Source organism: Ailuropoda melanoleuca, chromosome 6 (assembly GCF_002007445.2).
Source record: "Ailuropoda melanoleuca isolate Jingjing chromosome 6, ASM200744v2, whole genome shotgun sequence".
Classification (NCBI taxonomy): Eukaryota; Metazoa; Chordata; class Mammalia; order Carnivora; family Ursidae; genus Ailuropoda; species Ailuropoda melanoleuca.
In genome coordinates, this window is record NC_048223.1 from 6,880,266 (window position 1) to 6,905,007 (window position 24,742).

At 35.1% G+C, this 24,742-nt stretch overlaps 1 protein-coding gene and 1 pseudogene across 3 annotated transcripts in view; one reads left to right on the top strand and one right to left on the bottom strand.

Moving 5' to 3' along the window:
• The window catches only part of ATR (ATR serine/threonine kinase), a 93,429-nt gene that overhangs the window by 18,629 nt on the left and 50,058 nt on the right, over positions 1–24,742 (top strand). For all 3 annotated transcript variants that reach the window (XR_004625986.1, XM_002916862.4, XM_034661880.1), the window contains 11 exons: positions 163–353; positions 439–539; positions 700–871; positions 1,687–1,857; positions 3,677–3,871; positions 5,706–5,891; positions 8,196–8,288; positions 10,088–10,218; positions 11,759–11,902; positions 14,359–14,452; positions 15,628–15,753. Coding sequence is in view for 2 of the 3 variants with exons in the window: in XM_002916862.4 (XP_002916908.1) it covers positions 163–353; positions 439–539; positions 700–871; positions 1,687–1,857; positions 3,677–3,871; positions 5,706–5,891; positions 8,196–8,288; positions 10,088–10,218; positions 11,759–11,902; positions 14,359–14,452; positions 15,628–15,753 (1,604 nt within the window). In the remaining variant the exon portion in view is untranslated. The remainder of the gene's footprint in view (positions 1–162; positions 354–438; positions 540–699; positions 872–1,686; positions 1,858–3,676; positions 3,872–5,705; positions 5,892–8,195; positions 8,289–10,087; positions 10,219–11,758; positions 11,903–14,358; positions 14,453–15,627; positions 15,754–24,742) is intronic.
• LOC100465144 lies at positions 7,052–7,368 on the bottom strand (annotated as a pseudogene).

The following is a 24,742-nucleotide window of genomic DNA, read 5'->3' on the forward strand; positions in this document are numbered from 1 at the left end:
ATTTGTAAATATTCAGTTTAATCTTCCACAATTCTGTGTGCTCTACTAATTTAAATATTGACGTTCTAAGGCATGTTAGAAATCTTTGTATATTGTTTATTGGTATTTTTACTGTAAAACTTTGATGTGTTAAATTAGGTATTATATGCTCTCACCCTTTAGCTTTCATAGATAATCTATATCATCTTTGTAAGCACCTTGATTTTAGAGAAGATGAAACAGATGTGAAAACAGTTCTTGGAACTTTATTAAATTTAATGGAAGATCCAGACAAGGATGTGAGAGTGGCTTTTAGTGGAAATATCAAGCATATATTGGAATCTTTGGACTCTGAAGATGGATTTATAAAAGAGGTTGATAGTTTTTATTTTTAAATGTTTGTATCTTCATTGACCTGACTCTAAAAAATTCTTTAACTAGTTAATTTTATTATTCTAGCTTTTTGTCTTAAGAATGAAGGAAGCATATACACATGCTCAAATCTCAAGAAATAATGAGTTGAAGGATACCTTGATTCTTACAACAGGGGATATTGGAAGGTATATTTGGCAGCATTTGTATACTTCCTTTTTTGTTTGCTTTGTGTTACAAATGGTGGTGTGACAGATATGATATAGAAAGAAATGTGTTATCAACACGTACTTTTTATGGATTTCCATTTATATTTGAGACATTGATGATAACTTTTTTTAATTTTAGGGCAGCAAAAGGAGATTTGGTACCTTTTGCACTTTTGCATTTATTGCATTGTTTATTATCGAAGTCAGCATCTGTCTCTGGAGCAGCATATACAGAAATCAGAGCTCTGGTTGCAGCTAAGAGTGTTAAACTGCAAAACTTTTTCAGCCAGTATAAGAAACCCATCTGTCAGGTGAGAGTCAGGATTGGCCTTGACTATAGGAAATAGCAGTACTTTGCAAGAGTTAAAAAAAAAAAAGCCATACATATTTTTTATTTGTCCTGCTTTAAAAGATATATATATATATACATACACACACATATATTTTAAGATTTTATTTATTTATTTGAGAGAGAGACCGTGTGCACACATGAGCGGGAGAGGGACACAGGGAGCCTGATGTGGTGCTTGATTCCAGGACCCTGAGAATCATGCATGACCTGAGCTGTAGGCAGACGCTTAACCGACTGAGCCACCCAGGTGTCCCTAAAGGATATTTTTTAAAATGATATATTCAGTTTATTTAATAAGGGAACCTAAATCTTACCAGTTTTATATTTTATGATCTTGGTGTGAAGATGTATATTATAAATGGGAGGGGGAAAAATCATCTTATGATATATTGAATTATTATGCTCTATTGTGAATCTGTTAAGAAATGCTTTTTTAGCCTTTCTTTTAGGATAAACTTTTTTATCGCTTGATACTATGGGTAAGGCACTTTGTTTTAAAAAAAGGTCAATTCAATTCATGGTTGAAAAGTTAGGATATGTTAAAATACTGGATTTGCCGTGTTAGTGATGTAAATTTAAATTTCTTAACTAAACCTGGTTTCTCCATTTGTAAAAGGGAGATTATGACATAATCTTCCTCATTAAGGTTGTTAAAGATTGAATGAGCTAATTCAGGCACTGTGTTTAAAGCACTGATAATGTCCTTTATGTTAGCTTAGAGAGAATTCGTTAAATTTCCTTCCTTGTAAAAATTACCAAATTGTTTTGCTCTAGTTTTTAGTAGAATCCCTCCATTCCAGTCAGATGACAGCACTTCCTAGTACTCCATGCCAGAATGCTGAGATGCGGAAACAAGATGTGGCTCACCAGAGAGAAATGGCTTTAAATACCTTGTCTGAAATTGCCAATGTTTTTGACTTTCCTGATCTTAATCGTTTCCTTACTGTAAGTTGCAAGGTGTAGTTGACTTAATTGAGGTTTTCAATTGAATATTTTGCATTTATTCCATTCTAGTCTTATTTTAAGGAAAATCTGGCAAGTACAGATTGTGAATTTTCAAATTTACATGTTTTCTTTTGTCTTTGATATGTTATAAAATTTAAATTCATGTTAATTTGAGTTATTGCTTTATATTGTTAGTTATCCTGAAAGGTTAATACGAATCGATTAATGCTGTCTAATTCAGTTGACTGAACCCTTATGTCTTTAGTGCTATGATTGGTTCCATTGGTTATGCACAGTCTAATACCATTTTTATCCCTAAGGAGTTAGAGTAATATGGTACAAAACTATTGGTATATATGATCTTCTGTGAATTCAGATTACAGAGTTTGTAGTATAGAGTGGTTTGGGAAGCCTTTGAAATGTCATTAGGATTGAGGTTTGAAAGATGGATGGTGTAGATTATCTTCTTACCTTTTCCCAAGGGCAAAGTTATCATTATCCTTAATAAATTATAATAGTGATTCACACTGTCAGAACTAATTCTCCCTACAATATTATATTTTAAACAAACTTAAACTGCTTATAAATTGGTCAAATCCTGTAAGGAAATGTGATAGTATACAGTAAGGATCATAAAGATATTCTTATCTTTTCCTTCAGTAATTTCATTCTGGGAACCAAAAAGTACAGGTGTTCATTGCAACATTTTCCAAGTAGCAAAACTAAACAAAACCCTGAAAAGAAACTAAATGTCTGTATTTAGGTTATAGACAATTATGTAATGAACCATTAATATAATAATTTTTAATATTTTGTGAATTATCTTAAAATGTTAAATCAGTCTTAAAATAGCTTCATTTCAATATTATATTGAAAGGTATAAAACAAGTAAGGTGTAAGCTTCTCTGAGGGCAGGGACTGAGGCTTGCTTACTATTGCATCTCCAGTGCTGAGGATAGTGACTGACACGTAGTAGGTGTTTTTTAGATACATACTGAATGAACAAATGAAAGGCCAACCATTTTATGTTTGGAATTTTGTATATATTTAATGAAGAAGATCTTAAAGGAAATAGACCAAAATCAAAACAGATTTTTTTGCCATGTTGGGATGGTGAGTGTGTTAAAATGGTTTTATTAATATTGAAGCATCAACTTTTTTTTTTTTTTTTTAAAGATTTTATTTATTTATTTGACAGAGATAGAGACAGCCAGCGAGAGAGGGAACACAAGCAGGGGGAGTGGGAGAGGAAGAAGCAGGCTCATAGCAGAGTAGCCTGATGTGGGGCTCGATCCCATAACGCCGGGATCACGCCCTGAGCCGAAGGCAGATGCTTAACCGCTGTGCCACCCAGGCGCCCCTGAAGCATCAACTTTTAAATTTTTTTCAACTTTTTAATTTAAAAAAACTCTTAAAATATTCTATTATGGTTACTCTTGCTTGTCTAAATCCAAGTTAGCCCAAATAATAAATCCAACTTGGAACGTCTGCCTAAGAGCGTGAGTATATTTTAACACATACTCATGAAAGATTATCTTCTTTACTTAATGTATTAGCTTATACATTAGCTACAGTGTGAACTCTGTGCTGTCAGAGACCTTGGCCGTTATTTTGCTTCTATACCTGTAGTGCCTGAATCCTAGTAGATGCTCAGTAAATATCTGTTGAATGAATAAATGGTAAATCTGAATTTAAGTATGTCACATATGGACTCCAAATTTGTTAGGCATTTTAAAATATTTTTGCACATAACTTAATGTGAATATGTTATTACCTGGACAATTGTACTTTTTAGTAATTGTAGTGTTTTTTTTTTCAGAGGACATTACAAGTTCTGCTCCCTGACCTTGCCGCCAAAGCAAGCCCTGCAGCTTCTGCTCTCATTCGAACTTTAGGAAAACAATTAAATGTCAATCGTAGAGAGATTTTAATAAATAACTTCAAATATATTTTTTCTCATTTGGTCTGTTCCTGTTCCAAGGATGAATTAGAACGTGCCCTTCATTATCTGAAGGTAATTGAATGTTTGTGTATATTTTACTCTTGTTTAAATTAGCATTATAGGAAAGCTGTTGTAACATTTTTGTAGGAAGGAGGGTAGGTAATTTATAGTTTATTCTAGAGTAATGTAAGTGCAAATAGTATCATGTAAATAAGATTTATTTGGGGCCAAGAGGAGCATATTAAATAGAACTATTCTTTAGTTATTTTCTTTGATCATTTCACCATAATGGCATATGATAATCATCCATTCATGGATCAGGTTCTCAACTCATTTCATTTTAGAATTTTTTCTTTAGTTTATTTACTTTTGTAGTAGTCTCTACACCCATTGTGGGGCTCAACTCACATCCCCAAGATCAACAGTCACATGTTCTTTCAAGTGAGCCAGCCAGGCACCCCTCATTTTAGAATTTTTTGATTAGGGGGCACCTGGGTGGCTCAGTCGATTAAGCATCTGCCTTCGGCTCAGGTCATGGTCTTGGGCTCCTGGCATCCAGCCCTACATCAGGGTTCCTCAGCAGGGAGCCTGCTTCTCCCTCTCCTCCCTCCTCGTGCTCACTCGCACTATCTCTGTCTCTCTTTCTCAAATAAATAAATAAAATCTTCTTTAAAAAATGAATTTTTTAATTGGAGTTGTAAGTTGACTGATATGCACGTAATTATATTTACAGGAAGAGGCAGTCTCAACTATAGCATAATGTTAGTGTTTTGTTTAGTTACTTAGTGCTGTGATTACAATTTGGCCCAGTATTTTGCTTGTTTTTTTAAATTTAAAATTACAGCTTATACTTCTTTTTTGGTGTCATACTAGCAGTGATCTCTTGTTTGTTTATTTATTTTTTTGGAGAGAGAGCGCACACAGAGAGGGCGAGAGAGGAGGGAGGGAGAGGGAGAGAGAATCTTTTTTTTTTTAAGATTTTATTTATTAGAGAGAGAGAGAGAACATGCAAGCATGAGCAGTGGGGAGGGGCAGAGAGACAAGCAGACTCCCTGCTGCTGAGCATGGAGCTGGACGCTGGGCTCAATTCCAGGATCCTGAGATCATGACCTGAGCTGAAATGAAGAGTCGGATACTTAACTGACTGGGCCAGCCAGGCACCCCAGTAACAATATCTTTGAAAAAAACACAAGACTATGCAGGAACAGAAGAAACTGTCAGATATGCATATGTGACTACTGTTTTCTCTGATGTTAATTTATTTCATGTGTTTCATGATATGGTAGCAATAGATTTCTTTCCACATGAGAATTATTGAATATTGAGTATGTTTGTTCATTTTAAGAAAGAAAATCTGTATTGTAGAGGTAGAATGATAATATTTTCCTACATGTCAGTACTTTACTAAATAATTTATATGGATCATTTCATTTAGTGCTCATTAGTTGTCCAATGAGATAAAGATACTATTATTTTTCCATTTTATAGTTTAGAAAATTAAGGCAGAGAGAGGTCAGATTAGGTAACTTGTCCAGATCACAGCAAAAGTAATAAGTGACAAAGCTGGAATTTAAATTCAAACGGTTTGACCAGAAAGACTGCTCTAAGCCACTATACTGTATTTTCTCCCAGGGGTTATGTATCTATGAATAATGAGTTGATATTTTAAGAAAACTGGGACTTCCTCTTAAAATTTTATTTGAAAATAAAGCCTAATCACTTGTTACCTGTAGCCTGTGGGAGACCTACTGGGAGAAATCGAGATTAGAATCATTTTCCAATACCTTTTAAAAATACCATTAGTAAATCTTGTCAGATGATCTAAAACTCCTGATTTACTAATAGGATGTTAAAATCAAGATACTTCCGAAAGCCCTTTTTTTTTTTTAATGTGTCTTTGGATTAGAATGAAACAGAAATTGAACTGGGGAGTCTATTGAGACAAGATTTCCAAGGATTGCATAATGAATTATTGCTACGTATTGGAGAACACTATCAACAGGTTTTCAATGGTTTGTCAATACTTGCCTCATTTGCATCTAGTGATGATCCATATCAGGGCCCCAGAGAGATCACATCACCTGAATTAATGGTAAGGAATATTACATGGGTTGCTTGTTTTTTGCCTTTTTTAGCTTAATTGTGAGATTGGAGAAACAGGTATTGTATGCATCTTTCAAATGCTAGAGATTTGTTTAAATTTCAAATTGGGATTTTTATTTTGTAAAGGTTGATGATTTAAATTGCATGGTCACACAGCAAGGTATTAACATATATTAGTGTTAAAAAATATGTGTTTTGAAATGATTATAGATTTTATTTTTTCACTGGGTAAAAATGTTCAAATTAATTTTTCTTCACTACTTTTTAACTATAGATTAGAATACATTTGTGGATGCCCCCCCCTTCCCCTGACCAACTACCTGTTTGGCACAACATACTAACCTTGTCAGTTCTAACTATATTTAAAATCCATTGTTGTATTTAAGGGAAAGTTAGAAGATATGTTATCCCCTTTTATCTTTCCCTATCTTAAATTTGTATATACTTCTTCATGTGAAAAAAATATATAAATCTTCAGGCTTACTGTTTTTTTTTTTTTGATTGCCCTCATTCCTTCAAGAGACTCAAAAGGCTATCAGCAAAATATCTTGAGAGATTTCTATCTCTTCTTTCTCATTTCCCATACATTCTTCAATTCGTGTTAATCTAATTCTGTTCTCACTATTCCACTGAAATTCTTATCCAGTTCAAAAACAGTCTTCCTGATGTCAAATCCAATGGTTACTTCTCTTTTATCTTATTTAACCTTTCAATGGTATTCAGTACAACCGACCATCCCTTGTGGCTTGTGTCATACCACACTTTTTTTATTTTTATTTTTTTTTACTGTCTACTCAGACTTTATTTTTTTTTAATATTTTATTTGAGAGAAAGAGTGAATGAGAGAGAGAGAGCACAAGCAGGGGGAAAGAGAGAAAGGGAGAAGCAGGCTCCCCACAGAGCAAGGAGCCTGATGCAGGGCTTGATCTCAGAACCCCAGGATCATAACCCAAGTCGGAGGCAGATGTTTGACTGAGCCAGCCAGGCACCCCAGTATACTTCTTGCCCCTTCTTTGCCCATATGTAAATATTTTGAATATTCTTCTTTGCAGAGTACTCACATCCCCAATTTGTAAAATGTAACACTTTACTATATTCTTTTTTTCCCCAAGTTCCAAAAAGGCTTTATTACATACAGAGGAGAGGGGTTCAGTCCTTCTTGGCTGCTGCTTTCCTCATGGCTGCCAGGACATTGCTCAGCTCCTTTCTCTTCCTCTTGGCATGGATGTGTGTTCCTCTCCTTTTCTTGATGAACTTGAGGGTATGCTTGTCCGTGTAGACCTTGAGCGGCTCCATTGCATGCTACCAGATGAGGTGAAGCCACACACCTCTCATATCATGTCCCGCACAAACTTGACATGCTTGATGAGCTGCCTGTGGCAGCTTCTTTGCCTTGGTTTGTTCATGTTCTTAGTCACCTCGTGGCCCTTGTTGAGGCCCATGGTCACAGAGTAGTGTAGCGCCATGACTGCCACTCCTCAGTGGCTCCTGCAGCAAAAGCAATACTTTACTATTTTCTTAGTGCTTAATGCATGTTATCTTATTTAATCTCTACAACATCTCTGTGCAATAGGTCTTTTCATTTTATAGACTCAGAGGAGTTAAGTAACTTACCCAGCATCACACACTGGGTAGGTCAAAATTGGGATTCAAACCCAGGTTTAGCTGACTTAAAGCCCATACCCTTTTCTCTAGGACCCTCTTCTAAGAAAGAATTAATCTTGTTCACTTCAGGAGACCCAAAGTGCCATGGTCAGTGATACCTAGCATGTAACTGTTGATGCCCATGGCCTTGGACCCACTTACCACTGTTACCTGAGGGGATATGGACTCCTGTGTCAGACCATTGTTCTGCAGGTTATTTTTTTCCTTATTTAAGTACTTTTTTCCCCCCATCTTGACTCTGAATGTTCTAGATAAGGACAGTCACTTTGTCCTTTTCTGTTCTTCTCCTTAAGATTAAATATCCTCTTCATTTTGGGTCCTTCTGTGAGTCAGATCCTGAGGATCTCACCCCCAGCACACTTCATAATTCAAAAGCTCATGATTTTCTCATTGTAGAGTACTGTTTAATCATATTTTGTCATGGTGATTATAAATCAGTTTCACTAATTTTTAAAATACTAGATGTGAAAGATACATACTTTTAGAGAAAATCCACTAAGTGCTTATTACTTCTAATATCCTAACATAGGTAATATAGAAAATGATGTTAATTAAATTGTTGATTTATGAAATTTGATCTGTGTAAAACTTACATAGTATCTGTTTTTATGTGGTTTTTTTTCATTAGGCTGATTATTTGCAACCTAAGTTATTGGGCATTTTGGCCTTTTTTAACATGCAGTTACTGAGCTCCAGTGTTGGCATTGAAGATAAGAAAATGGTAGGTAGTGATATTAAGTTGCAAAGTTCTAGAATTTGTATAGAATTTATAGGAGACATGACTTCTGCTTGTAGCTACAAACATTTAAAGGTAAGAAATAAATATATGTAGTTAGCAGAGTCCTTATTCAAGAAGCTGGGCTCTTTTCATAATTTGGTGTTCTGCTTAGTCCTTTCAGGACTAGTCTTTATTGGAGTTTTCCACTATAGTAATCCCTGTGCTGGTTTGCATGCAGTTTGGGATGCAAATGTAGCCTCTTCCCTAGAGTACCTTGGTAATTTTGTTTATTTTTTCATTGATTGTCCATTTTTTCAAAATAGAATATTTATTTAAAAAAATAAGTAATCAAGCATATGCTGTTCTGAATCCCTCTATCCCTTTATAAGCTTTTGGGGAGTCTAAAAAGAAGAATTATATCACTTACAATTACAGGGTTTTTTTTGTTTGTTTGTTTATAAAGCCAGTGTTAACCCAAGCTGGCTTAGAAGAATTTATTGGTTTTGTGACTAAAACTGTAAGAGCAATATAGCTTTGGGCATAACTTGATTTTGGACACAGTGTTCTCAGAATTCATCTCTTAGCTCAAATGCCCCTGGATTGGCTCTATACGTAAGTGCCAGATGATGACCCCAGTGGCTTCAGGCTCATGTCATCACAGCATCTAGCTCAGCGGGAAAAAAAGAGACTAGCATCTCTCATGGCTCAGTAAAAGTTGCGTAATTGAGTTCATTGGTCCAGATTGGTATGTTGTGAGTCATGGCCCATGGTGTTTTTGGAAACCAAAAATGTTAGGTTATATAAAGTCAAGTAACTTCAGTATTTGTCAATTTATGTTTAAATGTGTTTGGCACGATGAAGTTTCATTATGACTGCTGTAACAGTTGGTCACCACTGGAAGTTTTTGTCCGTAGATTAGGATAGAATTTTAGATACTGATTGAATTTCCTTTTTTTATTGCTTTCTATCTCTGTAGTCAGTAAAATTACAGAAAAAAATCTATGAGTAGAAACTTTTATATCAGTCTGTACTCTTCTTGTCTTAATAACTTTAAGGAGCCAAGAAAGACATGATACAATGTTAAACTCTACTTCCACAGCCAATACTTATTCTGTTGATGTCAACTGGTAAATTTAATCTTCCAGACAACTTCTGTTCCATCTCCGTGGAATCTTCCTTATTGGTATCCAGAGTGAGAGAATGACCTCCAATCTGAGAAAACTATAATTTGTTTTTTAAATCATAAAAAGCTTGTATGTTTTGGCACATAGTTAAGGTTGACTAGAGAGTTTTCTTTACCCTTTTATTAAAACCTGGAGCTGTTGATACAAGTCTAATTCTAATTTATGTTCCACAATAAAATGTGTACATAATTTTCTGGGTATGTCATCAGTTTCGTTTTACTAAATTTGTTTGTTTTACTAAATTCAGAGCATCTTGAAATTAGTACCATTAGGACAAAAACGCATGCTTCTACATAATACTTTAGGATGAATATGAAGAAAATTAAACAATAGATATTATATCCTTAATATATTAGAATTACTGTTCTAGAGGACTGCCAGGACAAAAATAACAAATTACCGTCACAAGAAAAAACATACCAGAACTCAGCTTATATTTTTCAAATTCATAATTTTTACATAAGCGTTTGGACAAAAGGAACTGGCCAACATTTAGACATTGTGTTGCCAGAGAATAGGTGCTACTCTGGGATGTGGGTGGGATCTTGTCCTTAGGGCTCATCTGCTCCTGCTGACTTGTTTATAGCCTTTATTTTAAAGCCCTACTTAACTTTATAGGCTTTGAACAGTTTGATGTCTTTGATGAAGTTGATGGGACCAAAACACGTCAGTTCTGTGAGGGTGAAGATGATGACCACGCTAAGAACTGGCCTGAGATTCAAGGATGATTTTCCCGAATTGTGTTGTAGGTAAATGACTGGCTAAGTTCATTAGCATTTTTGCATTTCCCAGTAGCACTAACTTGAATTCTTATCTCTTTGAGGGATTCAGACTGCACATAATTAAAATGGAAAGGATATTTGTATTGAAAGGGAATATGTTCACTTCTTTAAAGACATACAAGTATGAAATCTTTTAACATACTGGGAAATAAAGTAGTATAATGAATCCCTCCATGCAATTTTCCAACCTCAACAGTTATCAACATTGCTAATCTTACTTAATCTGACCACCTCCACCTATTTTATTGTTAGTTGGAATGTTTTAGAGAAAACCCCAGTATCAAATCATTGCACTTGTAAATACGTCAGATTTATCTAATAGGTAAGGCATTTTAAAAAAATACAACCATCATGAATTATTATACTTAGCAGAATTAATGGGAATTCCTTAATATCGTCTGAAACTCAGTCCATATTTAGATTTCCCCAATTGTCTCAAATATGTTTTTCCCAAAGATGTCAGTTTGTTTGAATCAGAATCCAAATAACATGCACATGTCACACATTTGGTTTATTGGCCTCTTAAATATAATCTCTTACAAACAGATTCACTCCTTAAGACCCTTCCCCACACTTCTTTCAGGCCATTGAGATTTTGGCATGTACGATTCCTAATTTAAGTTAATAGAATTTTAGTATTACTTCTAACAGACTACTGAATGCAGTTTAAGCTTCTTGAAGCTCCTTTTTTTTTGTTTTATTTATTTGTTTGTTTACTTATATATTTTTGTTTTTTTCCAGAGGTCTTTTTTGTCCTTAGACTGTACTTACTAGAGATGGAGTGTCAGAATAATATGCTTTAAAGTCGTGTGAAGTAATTCTTTTCTGTGTACATGTGCCACCAACTTGATATTCAGTTAGGCTCAGTAGTTTCAGTTTGTTTAAAATAAAAAAAAAAAAAGATTTATTTATTTATTTATTTGAGAGAGAGAGACAGAGAGAGTATTGGGGGGGGGGCAGAAGGAGAGTGACAAGCAGACTCCCCACTGAGCGCAGAGCTGGGCTCAATCCCAGGAGCTTGAGATCATGACCTGAGCCGAATTCAGACGCTTAACCAACTGAGTCACACAGGTGCCCCTCGTTTGTTTAAAGTTTTTAGAGGTTGCTTTTTTGCTCTTTAATTTTAAATTCATGTAAAACATAAACATTGTCTGAAATTCAGATTTGTGAATCTAGCTTTCATTTCTAACTATGATCAGTATTTTTAATTTTTGTATAATTCTCCCTTTTAAAAGTATAAACAAATGCACACACACACAATTTTTGTATTAATCTTGCCCCAAAAGGTAGCATATTATAACCTCTGTTTTTTACCTTGCTTTTTTTAACTTAATACATTAGAGAGATCACTCTATTTGCATATGGAGTACTGATCTTCCGTTTTTACAGCTGCCTTGTAATCTTATTATATGTATGTATTATTGTTTGCCCAGCTAATAACTCATTGATGGGGGTTTACAAATAATAAAAACAATGTGACTTTTAACTTACTTGTTTCTTCACATAGAGCTTGGGATTGCTTTGTTCGTTGCCTGGATCATGCTTATCTTGGGTCCCTTCTCAGTCATGTGATAGTAGCTTTGTTACCTCTCATACACATCCAGCCTGAAGAAACTGCAGCCATATTTCACTACCTCATAATTGAAAACAGGTATTTATTGTGACTGAAATTAATAGTAATGATAGCAACTTTTTATTACTGTATATTTATGTCTCAAGGTATTGGGATTACTTCTGGTAATGTAGAATTGTTCACATTCTTTTTAATTTAGAGTGCATCAAACAAAAATAATTGAAATGCTTTAAGTAAATACAGATTGGGAACTGGTGTTATTTCAGTTGTGACATGGATCCATTATAATTATATTTAAAACATTATTAAATCAGCAACTCAAAGTTATTTTTCATCTGTTTTGAAAAAAGTGAAGCTAAATTTACCTTTCTTTTCACACTTAAAAGGCAGACAGTTGAATAACATGAGAAAGGTTAGGAGGGATATTCACCTACTTTCTATAGCTTACCTTAGTTGAAACTCTTCATTACTTCATTGCATTTAAAAGCATCTCTTTTATTAGTATTATTATAGCATATAGAGACATTCTGTGATTCTCCCAGTTACTAACTAAAAGACTTGACATTCAAGCCTTTCCAAAATTTGGTTACATCTTATTTCTTTAAATCTTTTCTCAAGATTTTCCAAAACAGACTATACTCTAGCTTGCTTGGACTGCTATTGGAAGAACATATGTTACTCCCCTCCATTTTTGTATCTCACACTGGTTGCTTTTTAGCCGGGAATGTATTTCTATAAATTTTTAAATTGTTTCCATGTTTACACTTACTGTTATATTACCTTTGCTTCTGAAAGGTTAGGGTGTAAGTACTACCTATTTACCTGCTTACCCACCCGTACACATACTACTGCTATTCCCATTAGTCATTTTCAATAACTGTCTAAGCAGGGAGAAAGTACAGAAAAAAAGGTTAATGTAGTTTTTTTTTTTTTTCAGTTAAAATACTTTTATTTTGATAATTTGAATATGATAGAACAACATAATCACTAATCTAGATCACTTTTTCAAATACTTTGGATTATTATATAGTGTTGTCTGTGCTTTTTATTACACAGCAATTCTCTACCTTTTCATATAAAGAAAATTCTCTTTCATTTAGTACTATTTAGAAGATCTTAAACTCCCTGAATAAAGAAATTCTTTCAGCTTCCTTTATTGTTGCATCACCAGTGTCTAGCACATAGTGGCACATGATAGTTTCTTAATACATATTTATTGCATGAGTGAATGAAGACTAGAATTTAGAAATACCTTACTGCGACTCAGAAAGATTAGAGTATAATATTTTAAACATTAAAAATTGTAGCCTCAATAAGAATTATTTATGTATTTTTCTCTAAAATTTTTTTATGAGAATTTGTGTTTTAAGGTTGGGTCTGGCTATCTATTGCTGTACTGTGAACCACTCCAAAATCTAGTATCTTAAAATGCCAGCATTTTTTTTTTTTTTAAGATTTTATTTATTTATTGGACAGAGACAGAGACAGCCAGCGAGAGAGGGAACACAAGCAGGGGGAGTGGGAGAGGAAGAAGCAGGCTCATAGCGGAGGAGCCTGATGTGGGGCTCGATCCCGTAACGCCGGGATCACGCCCTGAGCCGAAGGCAGACGCTTAACCGCTGTGCCACCCAGGCGCCCCACAATGCCAGCATTTTTATTTACTTGTAATTTTGCAGTCTGGACTGGGTTCAGCAGGTAGATTCTTTGGTCACTGGTATGGCTGCAGTCAGTCAGCAGCTAGACTTCTCTTTCCGTGTAGTCTTGGAGCCTCACCTTTTCATGTAGCCTGTCCATGTTGGTGGCCACATGTCTTATGTGGTGACTTAGGACTCTGACGAGCACAAAACCAGAAGCTGCCAGACTTTTTTAATACTTAGGCCCTAAATTGGCACAGGATTTCCTCTGCCACATTCTGTGTGTTAAAGCAAGTCACACACCCTGCCCAAAATGAAGAGGAAGTGAGTATACATGCGTGCATATACAAAGAAGTATAGTTTTATTCAGGGCCACCAATGTAAATACTGCAACAGGGTGATTTCCTTAAATTTGATTATTTGCCGTTATTAACCACTAGACATGGTCAGGAAGAATATCTGGCATATCATTAATCCACTAGCACTTGCTTAAAGAATTTATTTGAGAGAGAGAGTGGGGGGGCAGAAGGATAGGGGGAGAGAATCCCAAGCCGACTTCACGCTGAGCACACAGCCCCATTAGGCTCCATCTCACAACCCTGAGATCATGACCTGAGCTGAAATCAAGTGTCAGACACTTAACCAACTGAGCCACCCAGGCTCTCTAACACTTTTTTTTTTTTTTAAGATACTAGTTTTAAAATCTCTATACTCAATGTGGTTCTCAAACTCACCACCCGGAGATCTAGAGTCACAGGCTCTACCAGCTGAGCCCACCAGACACCCCCACTAGCACTTTTAAGTGTGAACTAAATTGGCCTTGGTTTCAACCTCTGCTTTTTATTTTTTTGGTACTCATCCTCTTTGCAAATAATTGTTTTTCTTCCAACTAACTATTAGGGATGCTGTACAAGATTTTCTTCATGAAATATATTTTTTACCTGATCATCCAGAATTAAAAAAGATAAAAGCAGTTCTACAGGAATACAGAAAGGTATTTAATTTTTTATTTATGTCTTAGGAGATCATTGATACAAAATTGTTCCCAAATTCTAATACTTTGAACAGAGGTTCTTTAGAATCACATCTAGGGGTGATGTAGCCCTATTCTGATGGCTAATTTTGGCAATTAGATAATCCTATCACAAATTATGATTTTGAGAAGGAAGTTTTAGCATTTAGATAAAGATGTTATTGCATTACGTAGAACATAGAGCAAAGAATACAGTACTTGTGACTTTGCTTTCCCGGTCAGTATGTCCCTATTAGTCCCCCAAAGAAGAAGCTGCCATAGCTTTATGCCCTGAAAAGCTGCGGGAGAATTCTAGTTATGTTGTGCTACAAACGATGGTATGAAATCATTAAATCTTACTGATTCCTGAGCTTTAGAAGGGGAGTAACCTGTAGTTCCATCATCTTGAAGTCCAGTGAATTCTCCGAAATTATGAAAGTATTAATGGTGATTCCATAGAATTTTAGGGCAGAAAGTGGGATACCTGATCTTGAGTCAGAATAGCAGAAGTATTTACTACAGACCCCAAGATTGGTTCTGAGGTTTTTATTTTCTCTTTTACTGGGTAACTCATCATAGTCATAAGAAAGTAATCAAAGTAAAGAGTGAATTATTCATTTGTATGATCTAGATTTGGCTCAAGGCTATTATGTAGTCCTTTGTAAGTTAAGGGAAACTTGTATTTCTTACCAAGAAGGATTTCTTTTAGATAAGTAGGTTCTTTATTTGATTGGAATAAAATTTTCCTTCAGGTCTATAGATTTTAGAAGGAAATCCCTTTCCCAAGAATTACTGCGAATGACATATGCTATATGAAGGAAGAGATGGAAATTATTTTGTAAAGATTTTATTTATTTAATTTTGTGAGAGAGAGCTCGGGCATGAGCAGGCGGGAGGGACAGAGGGAGAACCAAACTCTCCGCTGAGCAGGGAGCCCAATGCGGGATTCCATCCCAGGACCCTGGGATCATGACTTGCGCCGAAGGCAGACACTTAACCAACTGAACCACCTGGGTGCCCGGAAATTATTTTTTAAAGCTACTTTTACTTGGGTATAGTTTATCACTTCAGTGGTAACTCTATAGGGAATCCAGACCTTCTGAAATGGTTTGAGATCATTAACTGATAAGGTGTATCTCTCTGTGTTCTTTATATAGGAGACCTCAGAGAGTACAGATCTTCAGACAACTCTACAATTATCCATGAAAGCAATTCAACATGAAAATGTAGATGTTCGTATTCATGCTCTTACGAGTTTGAAGGAAACTTTATATAAAAATCAGGTATGCTAAAATCCTAAGATATAATTAAAAGGTATAGAAAAGAAAATTGTTTAAAGAAGTATAAACAAAAGTTTTAAGTTTAGTTTAAAGAAAAGATGACAGGTTAGCATATTTGCTTGACATTCAGTAGATTCAATGAAAGAAATAATTTTTATTTTACCGAGATTATCAGACCTGACTTAGAATCACTAATCCATGAGATACTCTTTGAGGCTGAATACCAGGGACGTGCAGTTTTTTGTTGTTTCGAAGGGTCATGATTTGACAGTTAGGTTTTAGGTTATTGCGTCTTCCTGAGTAAGGGTGTATGTACAACAGCAGCAGTTCGTGTCTCTTCTCATGTAATTTCCTATAGATACCTAGCATATAAAATCTCAGTAATTTTGCCATTTTACATTTTGACTGAATTAGCTTTTAGTTTTAATGAGACTAAATTTTTAAGTCTACTTTTTGGCAGTGTACTGTAGATTAGCTCTAACCTTGATGACAGTGAACCCTGGTATTTAAAATACTCGATCACTGTAAAGCTGTAAAATAGAAAAAAATACCTGAGGTATTTGTTTTTGCATGTCAAGAACTTATATGATATGATGTGGAAGCCTAAAGACCCTCATGAGTTAGGGGATTTGCAAAACCAGGTTATGTTTGTTTTCATGATAGAAGGAAGGATTTATTTAGGACAAAAGATATACATGATGGTAACAAATACATGCTTCTGGATCAGTGAATTTGTATAACCATTGTGGATAGCAGCTAATGTGGAGATGGTCCTACCACAGGTGAGGAGCCTTGAATCTCCTTAAGTGTAAGTTTTATGCTCTCCTAATTCTGAATCTACACTATCAGTCTTACAGCCGCATTCCCTGCACCCAGCTTACTTCATTGAAACTACTTTGTGCTTACCCTTGCCCCAAACAAACCTCTACCTGGATTTCAGGTAACTTAGAGGGCTTGTAGCTTTTTATATTAATACAGGGATTTATGAATAGCAAAGGATCTCTCCTCTTGGCCAAGAGGTTTCCTAGGTTAGGTTATTTCTAAGCAGATGACATGATTCTGGCCTAATTTAAGGAAACTTTATATTGATCATCATCTCTTAGTTATAAATGGCTAAATCTGAAAACTTAAAGAGATTGCTTATATTCATAGCCACAACTGCCCAACTTTTGCTACCTGTGTCACAAAAGAAAAATCACATTTGGTAGTACCCTGACAAGCCTTCCTTCAATGTAAAGCCCCAGTGTTAATAGATTAGCTAGGCAGAGTAAGAACTTAAGTATACTTGCAGGAGTCTTGAAGGTCAGATAGAGTCTGGATAAGATGTAATGGCCACAGATTGTCATAGGATATTTTAAAGTAAGGTTTAATCTAGTTTAGAATCAATATATAGCTGGATAAATTTAGGTTAGTAGGAAGAAAACTAAAGACAATGGCTTGGAGGAGCCAGGGAAAATAAGAAAAGAGGGGAAGACATCCAGAAACACATGTCTTCCCAGCCATATCCCTAAAGACACTGGCCTAAAACACACAAAAAGAGAGAAGGAAATGTTGTGGTTTTTTTCCCAAGTATGACAAGAAGGTAATGTCAGCGTTGAAAGCAGTTCAGTTAAGTTCTAGAATAGTGCTGTCCAGAAGAATTTTCTGTGAAGATGGAGATGTTCTGTATCTGCACTGTCCAGTTGTAGCTGCTAGCCACATGTGGCTCTCTCGAGCACTTAAAATGTGTGATTAAAGAATTGGATATTTAATTTAATTTAATTTAAATTTAAATAGCTTTGTGTGGATAGTGGCTATCATATTGGACGTTGCAGCTATAGAAGATGGCTGAACCTATAGCAATACGAGAGCAAGAAACTGATGTAAGAAAACAGGGTTAGAAGACAAAGAGTCTTTGCAGTGAACGCTTTGAGAGTCTGTGAAAGAACAAATGCAAAAGGTATTCTTTTGAAAGTTCAGATGTTAACCAGAGGGAGAGGAAAAGATACTTCATGAGTACGTTGAAAGGAGGTGTTTCAAATAAGTAGACCGAAAATTGTGGTATAACTGGCTAAAGAAACAATTGGGTATAATGTAGTGACAAAGTAAACTCTGAAAAATGGTATGACAGTTAATAAGATGATGGCTGCTGTTACCTTAGCTACTTGACTGTTTTGATGGACTGATCCTGCAAAAACCGTGTTCTAATGGGTAGCCCCTAGAGGGTCATTGACATTAAAGAAATTACAGTCTATACTCCTTACTTTTAAGGAGGAATCTACGTTTTTGAAGGATATAAATGATACCTCAGTTCAGTGGATAGCATGGAATTTTTATTTCTGTGTCAGGAAAATCAGGCTATAGATCAAACTGAGCAACCATATAATCTCTTTATGAAAATTGATGCTACTCAGGTTGAAGTGAATCTATGGTAAAATCCCAGTAGGACAAGGTGTTTGTATTGAGGCCAAAATAAACTTTGCTGCTAATGCAGAATTCTAATAAAAAGACATATTTGCTAATATTTACAAATCCGAGAATGAGCCCATTGAAAAGAAAGCTGCTAGAGACCTCCAAGTTATACTAGGATAATGTTGGATGCCTAAATTTGAATCTTCACATACCCTCCAAAACATAAAGAGCAACAATGAGAGCAAATAAATCCATACATAACTCATACCTTCAACATAACTGTGAGACTGAGAATACTATGAACTTCACATTACCTGTAAGCAGCGGAGCTGTCTGGAGTTCATGTCACAAGTTTGTGTTAAGAGCAGGTAGATTCTGAGAAGACTGTATGAAAAAGAAGAGAGTGGAGTGGGGGAACTAAGGAAAATGAAGCAAAGATACAAATCACCAACAAAGATGGTCCCACTCAAAAAGTAGGTACAGGATGTGGTACATCAGAGTTCTGACTACAAGGAAGGTACTTTAAAGTGTGCAGATCCTAAGGTTGTAGTCTCTGAAAATCATCATGTCTGAGGAGAACTAAAAGAATAGGAGGATGGGGACATTCTTTGGAGACTTAATTGTAAACAGAAAGAAATAAGAGAGTTTCAAGATTCCTGTAGAAATAAAAAGAAATCTACAAGATCAAAGATGTGCCAGATTCTCCTCCTGCTCTCCTTCCCCAAAAGCTACTTATGAAAAAAACTGCATTTCATCAGGCTGACAAGAGAGGACTCATGAAATGGGATTCTTGCAAGCCACTATGAAACCCTTACTGTTACTGCATACAGCTATTTTAGAGGGTCTACAGTATAAATAAAAGTATATGTATTCTTTACATATAAGGGTCTGTAAGACAAAAATAAAAAATGAAAATCAAATCTTTTGGTTGATGTCAGTTCCTCCCCCAACACTAATCATAAAGCAGAAGAAAACCAGACTTAGCACTACAGCCTGAATTAAATATTTCAAGCAATCATTTGGAGATATGAGAAGAAAATTAAATGAAAAATTCAAAAAGCAAAGGAAATGGACAAAAACCAAAAACATCTGAAATGAGAGGTGACTGAATTCAGAAAAGAAACTTAAGAAATGAAGATTACATTATAAGGACCACGGGAGAGAATATATTTTCCTAAATATTTAGTAAGGAGCACTGAGGAGAGGCAGAAAACCAAAAGAATGAAAATAAATTTTAAAAAAAGAGTGGGTTCTCAGAGTCCATAGTCTCTCACGCTTCATTCCCCCTTCTGATTACCCCCCTGTATCCCTTTCTTCTCCTACCAATCTTCCTAGTTCTTATGTTCCATCGATGAGAGAAACCATATGATAATTGTCTTTCTCTGCTTGACTTATTTCACTTAGCATCTCCTCCAGTGCCATCCATGTTGCAGCAAATGTTGAGAAATCGTTCTTTTTGATAGCTGAGCAATATTCCATTGTATATATGGACCACATCTTACTTAATCCAGTCATCTGTTGAAGGGCATCTCGGCTCCTTCCACGATTTAGCTATTGTGGACAATGCTGCTATGAACGTTGGGTGCATATGGCCCTTCTCTTCACTACGTCGAGGGGAGGGGGGTGGGGGAATGGGATAGGCTGGTGATGGGTAGTAAGGAGGGCACACATTGCATGGTGCACTGGGTGTTATACGCAAGTAATGAATCATGAAACTTTACGTCAAAAACCAGAGATGTACTGTATAGTGACTAAAATAATATAATAAAAAATATTATTATAAAAAAAATAAAAATAAAAAAATAAAGTAAATAAAAAAAGAGTGGGGCACCTGGGTGGGCTCAGTCAGTTAAGTGTCTGCCTTTAGCTCAGGTCATGATCTCAGGGTCCTGGGATCAAGCCCCGCATCAGGCTTCCTCCTTAAGCAGGAAGTCGGCTTCTCCCTCTCCCCCTACCCCTCTGCTTGCTTGTGCTCTCTCTCTCTCTCTCAAATAAATAAATAAAAATCTTTTAAAAAAATAAAATAAAAATAAAAAAGGAACGAATAGGATCAAAGAAGTGGTTGAAATGGAAGGCTGGAAGATTTCACATACACTAAATTAGAGTCTCTGAAGAAGAAAAATGAAACAATAAAACAGAATTAACATTTAAAACTAAAATCTTAAGAAAACTTTCTGAAACAAAAAAGGCCTAAATCTGCATATTGAAAGGACCCAATTGCATACCTGAGAAAATCGACCCCAGAACAGTCAACTCTGATAAATAGCTTAGATTTTAATAAGAAATTTTCAGGACTTACGGGCAAAAATACATTTTTAAAAATCCTTAGAAGAGTAAGAGAAGTAGGTTAGTATCAGACTTCTCAACACAGTAGGCTGACAGAGTGACAGCATTTTTGAAAATGTCAAGGGCACATAGTATGAGTAAAGAATGAGTCAAGCTATGCTTAGACTAACACAGGTAAGAAACACAGTTGTAAACATACAAGAAATGAAGGAATACTGTTTGTATAAGCAAATCCTTCCTAAGAGATATATTAGAGAACAGCTTCTAGATATATTAGAGAAGGTAATCAAGAGAAGACTGGGGAGACTGGCAAAAGGACTGATGGTTACTGTTCACATATAATTGTAGATGTAAGACTAAAGCAGCAGTGGGAACAAAGATGGGAGAATTATATGTGAATGTTATATAGTCTAATAAAATAGAAATAATATATTTTTTTAAATGGGAGAAGAGAAACAGTGAGATGTAAGTAAAATAAGCTCAGTAATTGTTGCATAGGTAAAAACTAGGAGTCAAAATATACCATTTCAAACTGGTAAAATAGTCACAGAAGGTTAAATAAGAAAAAAATGACTGGAAACATTAAAAAAGGTATTAGTATAGAGGATACCTTTAGAACAAAAGTATCAGCTTTCTCCCATACAAAAATAAATTATTTTTTAAAGAAAATAAAACAGACCAGAGAAAAAATAACAGTAATTATAATACATACAGTATTGTAAAAAATATGACAGAATTGAGGCCAAGGATATCAGTCATATTAATAAATGTGAAAGACCTTAAAATAAAATGCAGGAACAAACTCTATGCTGTATACAATACATATATCTAAAAAGAGTAATTTAGAAAGGCTAAAAATAAAGAGAAGAGCAAATTTATAACCAATAAGTTGAATAATAAGAAAGCAGGAATTCTCATTCTGCCACTAGATGGTAAAGAATTAAAACCAGAAAGCATTAAATATGACAGGAAAGGAGTACTTTATAATTCTAAAAGAAGATACAAAATTTACAAAGAAGATACATCATATATACCTATATCTATTTATCTATATGCATACTCTCCTGAATGAGCAAGTCCATGGAGACAGAAGGTAGATTAGTGATTTCCTGTAGCTGGGAGGTGACCGTTAATAGGTCCAGTTACCTTTTTGGGTGATAAAAATGTTCTAGAATGGGGTACCTGTGTGGGTTGAGCGGCTGACTGTTGATTTCAGCTCAGTTCATGATCTCGGAGTCCTGGGATTGAGCCCCTCCCCTCCATTCATTGGGGAGTCAGCTTCACAATTCTCTCCTGCTGCCCCTCCCCCCCCATCTCTCTCTCTCTCTAAAATAAATAAATCTTCAAAGAAATATTCTGGAATTAGAAGTAATGGTTGTACTGTACTACCCCTTGTGAAAATACTAAAGCTTGATTTGTGTACTTTAGAAGAGTGAATTTGTAGTATGTGAATTAAATTTCAACAAAGCTAAGAAAAGACCATACAGGAAGAAAGTAATAATAAATAAAAGTAGAAATTAATGATGTGGAGAACAAAAAACCTAATAAAAATTATAGTTCTTTGACAAACATTAGCAAAATAGATAAATCTCTAACCTAATGAAGAACAAAAAACAGAGAGCACAAATTTGTGAATAGGAAATGGCAAGACAGAAACCACCATTGAAACAAAGGAAATATTTTTTAAAATGACAGACTACTTTGTACCCTTCTGTGCAAAAACATTTGCAAACTTGAATATTTTCCCTGGAAAATAGTTTATCAGAATTGACTCCAGTAGAAAGACTAATTCCTGTGGGAGAATTAGAGAATGTTATAAAAGAATTACCTCTAGAGGAGAGCACCAGGCCCAGTGGTTTCACAGGGGATTTTAGCGAATCTTCAAAAACCAGATAGTTCAAATGCTGTTTTAAATTGTTTTAGAGCATACAGAATGAAGGAAAACATCCAGTTTTTTTGAGGAATATTATATAACAAGGTTCACTAAACTCCATGAAGATAGCACAAAACAATAAAATTAAATTTCATTATCCACTTTCAAATACCGATACAAAAAATTCTAAGTGAAATATTATCAAACAGTTCAGTTTCACATTAAGAAAATAATACCCCATGACCAACTGTAATTTATTCCAGGATTGCAAGGATGGTTCTTTGTAATTCATTAATATAATTCACTGTATTCATTTATCTAAGGAGAAAAATCATACCATTATTTCCATAGATGCTGAAAAAGCCTTTGACAAACTGTAACATCCACTTCAGATAAAAACACCCAAGAAAATAAGAATTGATGGATACTACCTTAATGCGTATATGTGTATGTATGTATCTGTATACATGCATGCATACATACATACATACACATAATGGGAAAATAAGATGCATTCCCACTAAAGCAAGCTTCCCCATTATCTCCACTACAATTTAACATTCAGCTGAAAGTATCGCCCAATGACTTTATATAAGAATAAGCAGAGTCATAAGAATTGAAAAAAATGTAAAAGAATTTTTTTAAAAGATTTTTTATTTATTTATTTTTGAAAGAGAGAAAGAGAACAAGCGGGAGGAGGGGCAGAGGGAGAAGCAGACTCCCTGCTGAGTAGGGAGCCCGATGTGGTACTCAATCCCAGGACCTTAGGATAATGACCTGAGCCAAAGGCAGGCACTTAACCGGCTGAGCCACCCAGGCACCCCTGTAAAAGAATTTCTGTTGGCAGATGATAGGCTAATATACTTAAACTGTAGAGGATTATCAATAAAACTAACCCAGATAACAAACTAATTCAGTAAGATAGGAGGATATAAAGTCAACATATAAAAAATAATTTTCATATAACAAGCAATAACCAGGTAGAAGATTGGTTGGAAAACCTAACTTCCAGTAGTAACAGAAAAAGATAATATATTTAGGAATAAGCATAATGAGAAATGTATAAACCAATAAAGAAAAACCTTGAAACACTCCTGAAAGACACGAAAATGTAGATTTAAACAAATGGAAAGCATCCCATATTTATCTGGTAGGTTGCCTTAGTATTACAAAGATTTCAGTTCTCTCTAGATTATTTTGTAAATTTAATGCTATCCCAAAGGAATGCCAAGAAATTGCTTGTTTTTTTTAACTACAAAAGTTCTTACTAATGTTCATATAGAAAAATAAACATATAAAAACAGCTAAGAAAACTCTGGGGGGAAAAAAGCAACTATGAGGGTTTAGTATCCCTATTAGTAACATACTCTATAGCCTCTATAATTACAACAGTGTGATTCTGGTGCATGAATAAACAGGCCAGTAACACAGAATAGAAGGTTCAAGTATAGACCTTTATGTATATGGACATTTAGGATATGATAAAAATATTTCAAATAATTAGAGCAAACAAATTTGTTTTGATAACTGGTTAGGCATTTGGAAAATGATAAAATTGGGTTCATATGTTAAAAAGCCTTTTAAATAGAGGCATTGAACACACACTCATTTTTCAAATTCGGTATTTTTGCTGAAAAATGAAAATTTATCTAACCTTAGAAGTGAAAACATTAAGTATGTAAGAGGTAAGTATATTTTTAAATTAGCTTTCATTTAGTGTTTCATAATGAGTATTACCTTGAACTGAATTTATCTCTGCCAACTAAAGTGATCCTTTATTTTCTAGTTTTAGCATGTGAGTAAATATAATTTTTTTTTAAGATTTTATTTATTTATTTGACAGAGAGAAAGAGAGGGAACACAAGCAGGGGGAGTGGAAGAGGGAATGCGGGGCTTGATCCCAGGATCCTGGGATCATGACCTGAACCGAAGGCAGACCTTTAATAACTGAGCCACCCAGGCACCCCTGTTTATAATTTCTTATATTAGTTTTGCTATTTATTGATTACTAGCTCATTTTTTAAGTATTTATACCTGAATTATTCTGTAATGTTGTTTAAGTGATTGACTTAAAGACTCTGAATGAGATAAAATCTCTTTTTATTTTTCTTTTGAAATGATTACTCTAGGGGCGCCTGGGTGGCTCAGTTGTTAAGCATCTGCCTTTGGCTCAGGGCATGATCCCGGCATTCTGGGATCGGCGTTCTGGGATCGAGCCCCACATCAGGCTCCTCTGCTGGGAGCCTGCTTCTTCCTCCACCACTCCCCCTGCTTGTGTTCCCTCTCTCACTGGCTGTCTCTCTCTCTGTCAAATAAAGTCTTTAAAAAAAAAAAGAGTGAAACGATTACTCTGACTTGAATCATAGTTTTAACATTGAGATGCTCATGTATCTTTCTTTTGCTAGAAAGAAAATAGTATAAACAAAGGAGTTTTAAAGTGTC